At 41.7% G+C, this 14,772-nt stretch overlaps 1 protein-coding gene across 2 annotated transcripts in view; it reads right to left on the bottom strand.

Annotated features, from left to right (window-relative positions):
- Nucleotides 1–14,772, bottom strand: part of LOC108667232 (BTB/POZ domain-containing protein KCTD20) — a 33,691-nt gene continuing 18,919 nt past the window's right edge. For both annotated transcript variants that reach the window (XM_047884914.1, XM_047884915.1), the window contains exons 3-13: nucleotides 13,138–13,278; nucleotides 11,644–11,794; nucleotides 9,892–10,055; nucleotides 8,890–8,997; nucleotides 7,901–8,010; nucleotides 7,176–7,373; nucleotides 6,807–6,871; nucleotides 6,242–6,326; nucleotides 5,765–5,862; nucleotides 4,827–5,330; nucleotides 1–4,452 (exon numbers count right to left, since the gene is read on the bottom strand). In XM_047884914.1, coding sequence (XP_047740870.1) covers nucleotides 4,420–4,452; nucleotides 4,827–5,330; nucleotides 5,765–5,862; nucleotides 6,242–6,326; nucleotides 6,807–6,871; nucleotides 7,176–7,373; nucleotides 7,901–8,010; nucleotides 8,890–8,997; nucleotides 9,892–10,055; nucleotides 11,644–11,794; nucleotides 13,138–13,278 — 1,657 coding nt within the window. In that variant the 3' untranslated portion in view covers nucleotides 1–4,419. The remainder of the gene's footprint in view (nucleotides 4,453–4,826; nucleotides 5,331–5,764; nucleotides 5,863–6,241; nucleotides 6,327–6,806; nucleotides 6,872–7,175; nucleotides 7,374–7,900; nucleotides 8,011–8,889; nucleotides 8,998–9,891; nucleotides 10,056–11,643; nucleotides 11,795–13,137; nucleotides 13,279–14,772) is intronic.

The raw sequence follows: 14,772 nt of genomic DNA on the forward strand, positions 1-14,772 counted from the left end.
TTATGCGATACTATATACATATGTATTTATAAAAATGAAGCAACAGCCTTATTGACGTCTATTTACACACAATTGCAGGCAACATCAGTAGCTAGGAGGTCATCATATATAAAATCACCTGGCCCTTGAAAACCAAATCACAGCATTTTAATATTTCATTTCCTTGGTGATCTTTGTCGACAACGCATTTAAAAGATTTAATTTCAAACAATAATAAATACAATTAAATAGCCCGTCGTCATCCATCAACAGGCGCTGGAAAGAAATAACCAAAAGATCTCAAGAGTCAATTACAAAACCACTACAGCACTAACACCAAAAAGCTAATGATATATTGCCATTGAATGACTGTTCTATGCTGATATGGGAGCTCTAGTTCTATTTTCCATAACTACATAAACGTCAGCTTCTTCAAAAACGAAAGCAGCACCAGAAATTACAAAGAATGAGTATTGTAGTCGGAATAATATCACACCAGATACACTTGAACATTGACCGGCTCTTGCTTTGCGAGCGGCTTAATGCTGTAGAACATTGAGATAGATGATCAAATTAGGTTGGTACGGAGATGACATAACATGCGCATCAGTGGGATCAATTTTGAATATCAAAAACATGAGAGCTACGTGGAATAATCCACAAAAGGTGACTTGCATCAAGAGAAACGCGATAGAATTGCCACGAAGCGAGCAGCGGAGGAAACGCGTCTCCGCATTGACTTGCGACTCGCTGGAGCTAAATTCGTAGCAATAACAATACAGTTGCCACAGTTCATTTAGGAATTTGGGCTAATTTGATATACAACCATTTATGCCACACAGCTAGCAACAAATTTTGAACCGCGATCGGAGACATGTTCGTGGCCCATCAGCAGATTAAGTAAAATAATTTACAAGGAAGTTTCCATCATCAGAAGCGCAGGTGGATGCCATCGTTGAAATTTAAATAGGAAGAAAATAATGATGAATAACTGTACAATCAGTAGGTCTTGAAACCGATATTAAAAAGTGTAACCACTACGCGTATACAAACATGCCTCTTATCATGCAACTTCAAAACTTGCAGAAGCTATACTATATGGACACATCGTCGAGGCATCTGACGTTGAAATCTTGGTACAACGTAAAATAAAAATTGTACCAAGGAAATCAACTGGTACTCAACTTTGTTTCTACGTCATTTGCACGGCGAGCAGTCGTTGTGGTCTATAATTAGCGTATTCGAGGCGTACCTCTCAAATATACTGTCGATCTCTTCGATGCATTTCCCATTATAAAAAAATGCTTTACAGCAATGAAGTTGAAAGATACTCTATGACACGTGAAGCAATACGAGTACGCCTTACTGACTATTAAAATTTCCTTATAATTGTACGTTATATAAAGAGACGCTGTCCAGAAGCATTAGTTCGACCATATTTCAATTGAAACAAAAGATTTCGAGAACAATTCCAGGTTAGTTCACTATCAGGTCCTATTGCAATTTCATTTTAAATAAAGCTAAAAAAATAACATTTATTTATGTGTAAATATCATTTTATCTACGTCTTTTATTTGCACAAGGCGTGGAAGGCCAAGTTGCGTCTACATTAAAATTGTAGCAGTTGGCACGCGACATTCATGCACATGCTTCACTGGTGCGTGGAGCGATTATCTGTTTGTTGTAGTAAGAGTGAAGAAGAACAAGTATGATGGGTTGAACAGCACAAACTAAACATCAACATATTATTTCAAATGTTTCAATTCAGTGCGTGCAAGTACTATACTGATAGCAACACATTAACATCTGACAGCGTCAGCAGGCACCTCTGTCAGCCTCGTCGAGCATGGCAAGTAAAGTCGCAGTGATGCCCAATGAAAATTTACAGACGCGTCAGCTTCTGATTTTGAGTACCAGAGGCTGGGGCGACTCTAAATTTTATTAGGGTGTGAGGTCGCTACCAAGGACTGCAAAATTGTTAATGTGATTAACACGGGTTGAAATACTACCAGCGAGTACCGTACATTTATAGTCACACATGATCACATCGATTAGAAAATCTAACTTTGTCTATATTAGAGCAACAAAATTAGCAGGCATGAAGAAATAGAACTTAATTCAACTGTCGAAACGAAAATTCAACGCTGTAATCGTATTGATTCTACAAGGATTTACCGCAAATGAAATAAGTTTCCATTAAACGTCAATTAAGGGCTGAGCTGATCATAGATAAAGTTAGAAATTAGTTGAAATTACTCCAATAATTGGAACAAATGCCGAGATCAACTAATCAAATAGAAACGTCGGCCACTGCGGACGGAATTGCTGACTCAAGCACAAACTTTCACCTGTAGGGAAAAAACGATGAGCACTGCAAGTAAACAAAATGATGGAACATCGAAATCAGCGCTTTTTTTAAGAATGATTGTAGGAAAAGAAAAACAATGAAGCCGCTGAGAAGCGTAGCAGCCTCGCGTGAAGCAGCGCTTATTTTATAAAAATTTTTGCATTAAAAGAAAAAAAATCATGCCGCTGAGAAGCGGAGCACACTCGTGTTACATGAATACATGAAAGGCAAGGAAGTAATACGAAGTCGCTTTGAGAAGACATTATTACTCAATTCCCTCGGCGTCAGTGTTTTACTGGTAGTAATATATAATAAAATGGAGGATCAACATTGACTGTTCAAAACCATTAGACAAATTCTGATACCACATCAAAAATGCTTTCCAAGGCGACATTAGAATTTCAGAAGAAAAACAAACTCTAATACTCAGCTTCTAATTGGGTGATCATGTTTATTCACCGATAAAATTGGTAGTGGAAAAAAAGACAACTACTTCACCAGCATTGAAACAATTCCGACGTTGTTCGAAAATTCCTGCAGTTCAAACTGGAGCTTTTACAATAAGCGCACATATTGATAGGTTCTCATACTAAACACGTTTATATAGATCAGAGACCGGCCAGAGAGGCAAATAATATACAATACTAATGAAAAGAAACGAATACAACATTGCATTCAGTACAAAGTCCTGTAGCTTCAACAAATCGTTGATCTCGCACTCAGGACCTAAAAAATATAACGCGATATTATAATAAACACAAGTAAATGAAATAACCAGTTCAAGATATCCAAATAAGGCAAAAATATCGCAACGTGTAAATAGCAATAAAGCCGATAATTATGCTGCACAAAAACAGAAAGAAAGACTTTCAAGAGCTTGGGACGCGCGGGTAACACAAGTATCAAAATGTCACTTCAATCTTAGCAAAGCATTCAGTATAATCGGCATATCTTTGCTCATTCAATGCTGCGTTCAATAAGCAATACTTTTAATAAATTTAAACAGAGATGGTGTGGAGTGGAAAATCAAGAGGTGTTCGAAAATTATACAGGCAACTATTCAGAATGTTACTCAAGAGATTTGTGAAGCGAGCACATGAAAATGACCGGATCACATGCGTGTTCTGTAACTTAATATTTTATTTTGGGGCAAAAATCAAGCATTATCTACGCCACGAAATATTTGTGCAGCGCTGACGTTAATCCCACGGGAGCTGCAAGTAACGGAAGCAATGTGTGCGAACCACAGTGAGCTCCAGGGGGCAAAACTTGTGTAAAATCCCAGAATGATTCGCCAACAAGAATTTACCTTAAACGCCAATGTACTGAGCCCATAATTAGCCACAACAATATAAGTCATTCCTTTACATTCTGTACAACCTTAACTGAACATGTGAGAAACAATCACATATAACATGGCTAAAATATACAATACATGGATTTCTCAAGTTTTACTTTAAATAACTATCAATACCAAATTGTGAGGGAAAACGTTGATGAAAATAGGGTTATTTATTTGACGAAATAGATTTCAACATAGTGTAAACCTTCTTTGCTATAAAAAAACAGCGTTCGTGGATGAGTCAGTGAGAAATGATCCACTGGCAGGCGAGCGGTGGATCAGTGGGAAATGATCCACTGGCAGGCGAGCGGTGGATCAGTGGGAAATGATCCACTGGCAGGTGAGTGGTGGATCAGTGCGAGATGATATGCGATGCGAAGAGCACCAACTCCCAGAGTAGCGACGCTGCGCCCTCCAGCAGATCGTCAGTGGCCGCAGCTACTGAGCCAGCCAACACTGATACAACCGTCATGCTGGGCAGCGCTGTCACCACGCTAGATGCCCTCGCCATGCTTGGTACAGCTGTTACGCTGGGCATCTCTGTCACGGCGGGATAGTCTGATGCAACTGACTGCACTGTATCACGCTCAAAATTATATGCACCAGAGACCTCATGAGCACTCTGGGCCTCAAGAGCACCTCGGGTCTCGATAGCGCTGGAAAACTCGCGAGCACTCGAGAGCACCAATGAGCACGACGGAGCAGCGCCAGCAGCAGCAGCCCGCGGAGCACCTCGACGAAGCTCGCGGCATCACGCGCCTCCTTCTGCTGGGCCAGCGTCTGGCTGTCGGGTTCGAGTCATTAGAAAATAAAACCTATATGTGGACGTCACCAGTTTTACTTGCCTAAAAAATTTCCAATACTTCTCATCATTATCGACCAATATGACCGTCAAAATTAATCAATATTTCAAGCACGAGTTGTAACGCGACAAATGGCTGATCTTAGAACCGTTTGGGTTTGGTGCTCGCCATGAGTGAATATATAGCAACTCTTACGATTACGATACACAGTACTCAACTAAAAAACTCAACGTCAAGACGCAACTTTACCGTGGAAAAATATAAGCGAGCAGCTTTCCGGAGCAGAAGGGGGATAGAAACTGTTGACTAACTAGCCTAATAATAATTCTCTTCACCATAAGACATAGGAGCTCACCTTGGCGTCAGTGGGAGGCAAAGGAGGACAGGTTTCCAATGCAGCGTCTGGTGCGCTTCTGTGTACTGCTGGCGGAACGTCGGCAGCGGCCGCCTGAGGGACAGCAATCTCAGCTACAGAGGGCTGGGACACGCCTCCAGATGCAGCAGCGGCAGCGGCCGCCGCAAGATTCCTGTCAAGAACAAGTGCCGCTCCTCCAGCATCATCTTCATCCTGCAGCTCAGCAGGTCTCTGAGCAAGCGCCTCACCCTCTTTTTGCGGCACAGGGTGCGCATGAAGCCCCTCGGGCACAGCATTGGATGCAGCGGGCAGCGCTCGAGGCACTGCAGCGGCGGCATCCAGCACTGCAGGAGCAAGAGGACGAGCGTCGTGCCGCAGGGGGTCCTGAGCACGAGCCACGTCCATGGTGAGCAGCATCGGGGGAGGGTCCAGGGTCACGACGCGTTCCGGTGCGGGGTCCGTGGTCGCCTCCGCCAGGTCCGTCACTGACTTGCTCTTGACGCACTGCAGGAACAGAGGCGTCACAGTTACAACGCTTCACAGAGCATAATAACAACAAGATGATGTTGATGAATAATAAAATCATAAGATGAAGGATCATACCGATAAACAATGCAAAATTTGTATGAAGCAGTAGACTATACCTAGCGAACGGGTACAATCCACACATGGGCGTTACAGTGCATAAGTATTTAAAAATATTTTCCACGCATATGAAAGTACCCATTTATATAAAAACACTATAGTGAGTAGAACAATATTTAAATAACGCATGTAATATCAGCATAAGTTCTCCTTTTATCACAAATGACTAACGGCTGTTGGCAGAAGATCAGAAACACCTGCTTCCTAATAGAATAACAGAAAAGAACGACTCGTGCTCATTTCAGGATCAGCCATTATATACATGGTGAACGAATTTTGTGATGTAGGCTGACCTGGAAGTCGACATGACGACTCTTGGCTTCCTCCTTCTCCCAGGACATACGCATGAACGGCCGCTGTACGTAATTGTAGATCACCTCAGCACGACCACCTGCACCAGGCAAGAGGTGTTCGATAACGTCACAACATCATTACAGGAATTCAATTACTCATGAACACCTGTTATCAAATTTAAAAACCACAACCACGAAACGGATTGACACCGTGAATGTAAACTAAACGCATTCTTTAATGGTATAGAATTTGGCTCCTCGTACGGTATAAAAACTCGGTGCGCGCACTGGCGTTTTCCCGAAATGCGTCCTGTGCGTCTGCACAGTTTTGAAGAGTATGCGGCAAAAAGTAAAAAAGGTAATTTCAGAGCATGAAAAAAGACTCATGTGGGGAAATAAAATCGACGTGGTATTTAAATAGGCGAATTTCAGTCCTAAGATTAGCAAAGCTTAATTATTTGCCCCTTGAAAACATACCTGGACGTTTCTTGACTTTCTCTTTATAGGTGGGGTAGCCTTCAATACCGAGCCTGATCTTCTTCAGGCCTCGCTCTTTCAGCACCTAAATCAACAAATACATATGCACAAATCACAATTGAGTATTAGCACAATTTAAGTAAATGCATTTGCAACAACCATCTGTTCATTACAAGATTTAGATGAAATGGAAGGCTTTATAGCACCAGAAAGCTTACAGTTTACATCAAGCCGAACTCAGTCAAGCAGTCAAGTGAATGACTCAAAACTATCATTATTCGACGGTGTAACTTGAAACTGTGGGAGCGGCTTCAAACTTTCTTTCAATTCATTCCAATATGACAAATAATAAACTTTTGAGACATAACTCCACAACGTGGATGACATTACTAAGCAATGGTTCAGTATTTCAGGTATTAATAATACTGTATGGCGTATTTGTTATATACTAAGACATCAGCTGGAAAAAATAATAGTATCGATAGATTGTAGGTATTTAAGAGCATTGTGGCGCTAATGGATACGAGGGCGCACCTGGGCTAATAGAAATAATGAAGCCACTAACCTGCTTGGCAACGTCTCTGTTCTCGATGTATTTGAAGAAACGATACATGGCAGTTGAACACACAGCTGCCGATGCAAGGGTCACGTTAATATATAGATTGACAAATTATCTACCTATAGAAATAATAAAATTCGTTAGTCAGAGGACGGAATGTGATATATCTTACGAAACGAAGCTAAATGTATATGTATTTTGACAGTTATGAGCTGTAAATTTACCAGAATGTTTTTAACATTTAAAAATAACGAGGTCAAAGTTCATACAGAGCTCATTAGCGAGTAGATTTATAACACAGTCATGCACCAGTGTGACCTAATAATTTCTTATATTATAATAACAACTTCATCATCGATGATCATCGCAACTTACTCCTGGTATATTCCTCGCCCATCTGGGGAGGGTAGTCATGGTCCCACTCTACGGTGTCATCGTCCAGAAGTATGACGATGTGTGCCTCACGGTCCCCGCGCTGGGCCGCCCCCACCATCAGAGGCAGGATGTGCTGCTCTAAGAACACCTCGAACTGCTCCCGCGCCCCCTCGTTGCTTAGCTCGTGCAGCAACCCGCCTGCAAAATTAATACATTTAGTAATAATTCATTTTACAGCAAGTCACTTCCAACAGTAGGTAATCCAGAAAAATAATTAAATATTTTTTTTTCACTACCGGTGAATGTAAGAGACGTGAATGGGTCCACAGAGCTCTGATGCCGCAATTGCTTACCAACGCTACAGACGTCACTAAATTATTTTAAATGAAGCCTTCGTGACACGGATAATAAATAATAAAGCCTACTTAGCTCGTGCAGCAACCCGCCTGCAAAATTAATACATTTAGTAATAATTCATTTTACAGCAAGTCACTTCCAACAGTAGGTAATCCAGAAAAAATTAAATATTTTATTTTCACTACCGGTGAATGTAAGAAACGTGATTGGGTCCGCAGAACTCTGATGCCGCAATTGCTTACCAACGCTACAGACGTCACTAAATTATTTTAAATGAAGCCTTCGTGACACGGATAATAAATAATAAAGTCTTACAATATTCTTCGGGAGGGAAAATGTGTGCATGAACTGTGAAGTAAATTACTCACGCAGGTTCCAGCACTTGACGGTGTGGGCGTCGAAGGGGATGAGGAAATAATCCGTGGCTTCTCTGAGCTCCTGCACCGTCACTGACGGAGGGCAGCGGACCACGCCTGTCCTGAGGGGTCAGTGAGTGGCAAAGATAAACAACGTTGGGATGACGTCACGCAATTTTTATTCTAGGATCGCGGAGCATAGAGGGAGGGGTACAGGACTGGATAGTTACTGTCGCGCCCTCCTCATTCGGCTATGCACACTCACGCCAGAGAGTGTCATATTTCACAGTACTCACTCACTGCAGTGAGTACTGAGTTATATTTTTTCTTTTTAATTTCGAATGTATTAACTAATGATTGTATTTGTTTTCTACATTTTCCGAACTGACAATAGAGCTGGACTCGGAAAACTTTTTAATAGAGATATGGTGAATTTTTGTGTATCTTTCTTCTATTATCAATTTTTATTGAATTTTCGATTCAAGCCATTTATTGACATTAAAAATAAACAAGCTGTGACAAACATGGCCAAGCATTGGTCAAATAGTAAGTAATAGTCTGCAAATTACAATTAATGTTTTCTGTTTTATAGACTGATAAATAATTTCAAGGCAGAAAACTATCCAAGTTCAACCATTTATTACTTAGCAGCTGTTTGTCTGATTTGAGTTTCAGCCACGTGAGCAGTGAGTATAAATACTCAAGCTACTTGAGCTCCCTTCATCTTACACGCGCAAACTTGCAAACGAGAAAGTTTCATTTTGTGTGGCGATCATCAAGTATCTTTCAATATTTCATTAAGTGAAGAATTATTACAATCGCATAAGGCGATAACGACGAATGATTAAAATCGCGCTTTATTTTCCAAGTCAAAGCTCAATAATTTGCTTCTTTCAAGTAAACGATGAAAGACTGTAATATACTCTCAGTTTATTGATTTTGTAATCACAATCATCATTGAAAGTTCAATGACGAGATCACAACATGGCGCAGTATCAGACCTGTAGTAGTCGAGCAGCGCCCTGAAGACGGCGGCACTGAAGCCCTCGGCGATCTCGTACTCGCCGCGGTCGTTCGGTCTGCTGAACTCCAGGCCTGACGTGAACATCCTGTATACGGGACAGTACGTGAACATTTTGTACATGACACACACACTTTTAAAAAATTCTGAGGCTTTCCATATGAAAAAAAAAAACTTATTTTCCATATTCGAGGAACACATTGAGGCATCAACTTTTACGCCATTTAGACCAAAAAACTAATTCAAGCATATGAGCTGATTTTATGGCAGCGTTAGCTAATATTGATTTAATTGCAATTATTTGTGACAGGGTTTGCTTAGCGGAGTAGGCTGTGCAGCACAGCACTCCGGCCTCATCACACTAGGAGTGTCGCAGAGTGATGTTACATGTGCACTGTTTTTGGCCGTGGATGCAGTTGCATCCGGTCAGCCTAGTTTTAGCTCTGCCTTTAGTGGCAGCTGATTATACTGATATTGTATCAGCAATTTCATTCACCTCATACAACCAGAGTCTGGATGTTGCCGCTGCCGCAAATTGTGAATAAATTTTTCGCCTAAGTAACTCTAGTCATGTCAATTGTTACGTGTTTACGTATTATGATCAAATTCAAGAAGAACTACTATATTGTCAATAGTATGTCAATGTAAGGCAAGCAAGCCTTTGTTCTTCAATTGTATGCCAGATTCCATCAAGTACAGTTCCCCAAACCTATAGTCTCGTCTCTGCCATCTTCCCTTTTAGCTGGGACTTTCAAGTCATACGATTAGCAAACGTAACATCAATGTAGCGCTTAGATTGAAAAATTTTCAATTCCACAAATAAAATATTCGAGCATCCATGGGGCACTGGAAGACGATTGCGCCTCCTTAATGAAAACTATTCAGGCATGTACAGGTGCGTGCAGACCTGCCCAGCATGGTCTGCACGCACCTGCCCAGCATGGTCTGCTGCACGCACCTGCCCAGCATGGTCTGCACGCACCTGCCCAGCATGGTCTCAGGGTGGGCTGTGAAGATGGCAGGGTCTACGATGAAGCGCGTGCCGTCCACGACGAGGGTGACGCGACTGTCGCTGCAGCTGCTGTACTCCGCCGCTGCTGTGGTGGTGGCGCTGCTGGTGCCGCCGCTGCTGCTGCTGCTGCTCAGCTGCTGTGGAGTACAAAGAAGCGTTACTCAGCAACTCAGTGCACCGACACTCAACACAGCGCTGCTCGGCCACTCAGTATCCTTAATATTTGTTTCGGACGTAGGAGTCCCAGGCCACGATGGATCGCCGCCTCTGACTATCGCCGCCCTCATTTGGGCCACCTGATGCACGATGCTGTTGCTTGCTTCTTGCCGCTGGTAGTGTTGCAGGGGAGGTCGATCTGGGATTGTGCCCAGGAAAACGTCCAGTTGTCTCTTGAAGGTCTCCAGGGGGAACTCTCTCTTTGATCCTTTGGTAGGACGTTGAACAGCCTTGGCCCTGCCACGGAAAGTGATCCTTCCCACACGGATTGAAATCTGACTGCAGATCTGTTACGTAGTGGGGGGATCTTGCACAGTCTCCCCCTTCTCTCGTTGTGATAGTCTGGCATCATGATAGCCAACATAGAGGGGCTCTTCAAGGAAAAAACGCCACAAGATCGGCGTACAAATTGCTGTGACAGAAGGAATAATCATGCTTGCCTTAACCGAGTCATTTCTAAGAGAGGATATCCAAGATGGAAAAATCTAAATGAAAGGCTTTCAACGTTACCGATAATACCGAAAAGAATGGAGGGAAAAGGAGGCGTTATAGTCCACCTCAAAAACTCACTCGCGGCAAAAACAGTTCCTCTGCATTTAGGCTCCAATGAATATATGGAACATGTTATATTATACATCTCCCATCTCCAATTATGCATAGCTATCGTATACCGATCGCCTGAAAAATTCAATGAAAATCTTGAGAGAATAGGAGGTTGCCGACTTGGGTGAACCTTCCCTAATCATTGTGGTTGCAGGAGATTTTAACCTACCACGCGTACGATGGCCACACTTGGACAGTGTAGGACGGCGCAGTGATCAGGAGGGCAACACAACTACTTCGATTCGCTAGGGAGCACTTGCTAAGTCAACAGGTGCTGGTGCCAAAAAGAGAACACAATATCTTAGATCTATTCTTCACCAGCAATGAAGATTTAGAGGTATTACAAGGGCTCTAAAGAGCGTGATCATTGGTTCCGCTTCTCTTGTTCTGAACGTCCGCCAGATCCACCTCATCTGTCGCCTACCTCTTGCGGTTATTTTCGTTATGTGACCATCAAAATTGACCTGAGTATTCATCAACACTCCTAGATTGCGAACGAGTCGCTTCTCTTCGATTTCCAAGTTGTCAGGTGCTAGGTAGCGGTGCTCCAGACCAGCTCTTCCGTTACCTCTGTATAACAGTGTACGCACAAAACCGCTGCTCAGCAACTTAGGACACACACGATTAACACAAACCAAAGAATAGCTTTAACTGTTGGTTGTCGGAATCATTACTTACGAAATACACGTGAATCTAATTGGAGAATAACAATAAATGCTGTTATATAGACCATTAATGGTATTAAAATTTCACCTAAATTATTCTCTTCGCTAAAATCAAGGCTCAGGTAGTCTTAAAGCACGTTCAAAAATAAGTGTTATTGGATGGCCTTCAGCCATGGAGAAGTCAATTAGTTCAACAATTTACAGTTGGCCGACGATGATTAAGTGACAAATTTCTTACCTGGTGTCCAGGTATGCGGGAGTGCATGAGAGGGGAGGAGTGGGGTGAGGGATGAGGGGACGTGTGGGACGAGTTGTGAGGGGAAGAGTCGTCATGGGATGACGAATGTCCCAGCACACCCCGCGACAGTCCCCCACTGCGGCTGCGGGTCCTGTCAACGTCATAATTCGTTGACTGGTCCTGTCAACAGACCCGTCATAATGACGGGTTCTGTCAACGTCATAACTTGTTGACGAGTCCTGTCAACAGACCCGTCATAATGACGGGTTCTGTCAACGTCATAACTTGCACTCGCAGGAAGGGCCAAGATTTGCCCTAAACAGCAAAGTAGTTTTTGCTCTTGTGCGAGTCATCCTGAGCAAGCTTGGTTCGTAAAAAAGCGTATCAATGCTACGTGTGCACGTGTAGAAAAAGTTGCCACAATTGGGACATTATGATCCATTCTTTTCTGTGAGTGTATGAGCCCCACAACAATGACCCTCGAATGTATAACATTCGCATGAATTTTTTTGCTTAGGTGATTGGTATGAGGATACTGCTACAATAGGCAGATCTTTATCATTCTAAAATGGAAAAAATGATTAAATTATCATCAGAAAGGCAAGAATATAGGTAGTTCAAAACTAGTATGGCTTCACTTATATACATTACTAAAAAACATTTTAGCTTGACACATCAATTCCTCAGACCACACGTCAAGTAATAAACAAGCAATTTCGTTAGCATGAAGAAATGATGAGATTGGCAAACACCGTTCGACGCTGAATGCCGTCTTTTTGGAGAAACAATGGCGTTAGAGCATCACCGCTACATGCAAAACAGTCAACAAATGGCTGCGTTTAGCACAATAACGTTCTAGATGAGAGTCGACTGAGGTAATAACATTATGCACAATAGCAGGATAGGTTTAAAGAGAGCAGCCTCATACAGCTAAGTGCTGCGCTCGATTCCCAATAAAAGCGCTGGTTTTGAGCTGAGCGACGCGCGCGATCGAGATTACAGATAGGAATATGCTTACAAGAGGTCACGCGATCCCTTAGGATTCATTCGACGCATTCCTGAGAACGCGAGCCGCAGAAAATCACACGAGATTTGAAGAAGATTTCAAATTAAGCGAATATACCAGAGTGGGCGCTACGCTTTACCACAAAGAATCAATGAAATCATTTATTTAATACAACGACTCTAGACACTCAGACTTCATTTCGATTCAATGCAACTGAAAGACACGTATAGTATCGCTAGCAATGAATAAGCAATTTAAAAAGTATTAGATAGTTTCATCAGTTCGGCTATCACAACGATCCACAAATTGAAGAATTGAGACATTTTAACAGTTCGTAAGGAAAAATATGGCAACCAAGTTATAGCACAATTCGACAATTAACATAATTTAAAGTTCCAAATCGAGAGCCGGAAATATTTTTAGCAAAATAGAAGAGCTGAACTGAGCGTGAGATCACGGCACGTGATAAGGATGAGATAAGCACTCACCCCTGATGTCGGTGCTTGCTGGAGTCACTGGACCTGGGAGGGGACAGAGCAGAGCCCAGCGTGCCTCTGAACTGCTGGGCGCCGTTGCTGCTGTCGCGCTGCACCAGGATGCTCTTGCGTTTAGGCGACGAGCTGTGGTACCTGCACACATGTTAGATCAACGCGGCTTGTCACACAGTTGTATTAATGCATACAAGTCAATACAATGCTTCTGATATGTGGTTTATGTCGCCAAACGGTCCTGAAGTGTTGCTATGACACTAATGATGAACATGAGCGAGTCATTTTAGAAATTATGTAATAAAATTCAATATAATGTTTGCAGAAAAGTAAAAATTATAGAATAAATACATTCGAGTGCACTGCAATGAAACAATTATTTGCGCAATTGCAAGCAGAGTGGGCATTGATTAAATCAAACTGATTAAATCATGTGATTAAATCATTTGATTTTTTTGTAATAAAATCATGATTTTTTTATTTTTTTATATATTTATATATATTGAGTGGCAGTCTTCAATTTATTTGAAGGTACTGTTATTCATGGTTTAGTATAAATGTACTATGACAAATTGGTATATAAACTTGTTGCCTTTAGTGTGTATTAGGTTCCAATAAATTGAATGTTTTTGGTACAGAGGTACCAAGAGTGCAATACATTGTACATAGCTAACAGCTTAGCTAATTCTTATAAGGCTATAAGTAGTCTTTAACTAACTATTTGACTATTTGTTATATATTAATTACAATACACAATTTAAATGTGTTAGATAGCTTATAAATGGTGGGGCAAAATTGATTGAACAATTTTGAGGTAAAATAAAAGAGTAATAGAGATAGATACATAAAGAAAAAAGTTTATTTTCCTCACGGTTAGCATAACATGCCATTTAAAATACTCATGTTTTGAAAACAATAAATATCAGGAAGATGGGGTTTGTTAGCTGCATCACACTGTTGGAGTCATTCTCGGAAGTTTTCTACAGCACGTTCACACATATGGCGAGCTATGGCCATAACCTCTGCTGCAATAATTCGTTCCCTTAGCTGTGGTAGGGTGTGAGGGCAACTACTGAACTCTTTTAGATGTCCATAAAGAAAGAAATCGCAAATGCTCAAATCAGGTGACTCGCAGGCCACTGTAAATCACCCCTCAGACACCAGACCTCCGGGAACATGCGTCTCAAAACATTGAGTGACACGCGGGCTGTGTGAGCTGTAGCCCCATCCTGCTGGAACCACACGTCTCTCAATGCTTCATTTTCAACAATGTTTTCCATCATGGGCTGCAAGAAATTTTGCAACATTGCAGCATAGCGTTCAGAATTCACTGTCACGGTTACTTCCTCCTCCAAGAACGACTCCAACAGTGTGTTGCAGCTAACGGCCCCCATCTTCCAGATATTGTTTTCAAAACATAAGTACCGGTATTCTAAATGGTATGTTATGCTAACCTTGAAGAAAATAAACTTTCTTCTTTATGTACCTCCAATACTCTTTTATTTTGCCTAAAAACTGCTCAATCGGTTCTGCCCCACCTTGTATATTGAGATGTTGAGATTGTATTGACCTTTTAGGCAATTAGAAAGATTGTCCATCCTAATATGAGTATTCTAATTAAAATATTTGATTTCT

Source organism: Hyalella azteca, unplaced genomic scaffold, assembly GCF_000764305.2.
Source record: "Hyalella azteca isolate HAZT.00-mixed unplaced genomic scaffold, Hazt_2.0.2 contig16463, whole genome shotgun sequence".
NCBI classification, from domain to species: domain Eukaryota; kingdom Metazoa; phylum Arthropoda; class Malacostraca; order Amphipoda; family Hyalellidae; genus Hyalella; species Hyalella azteca.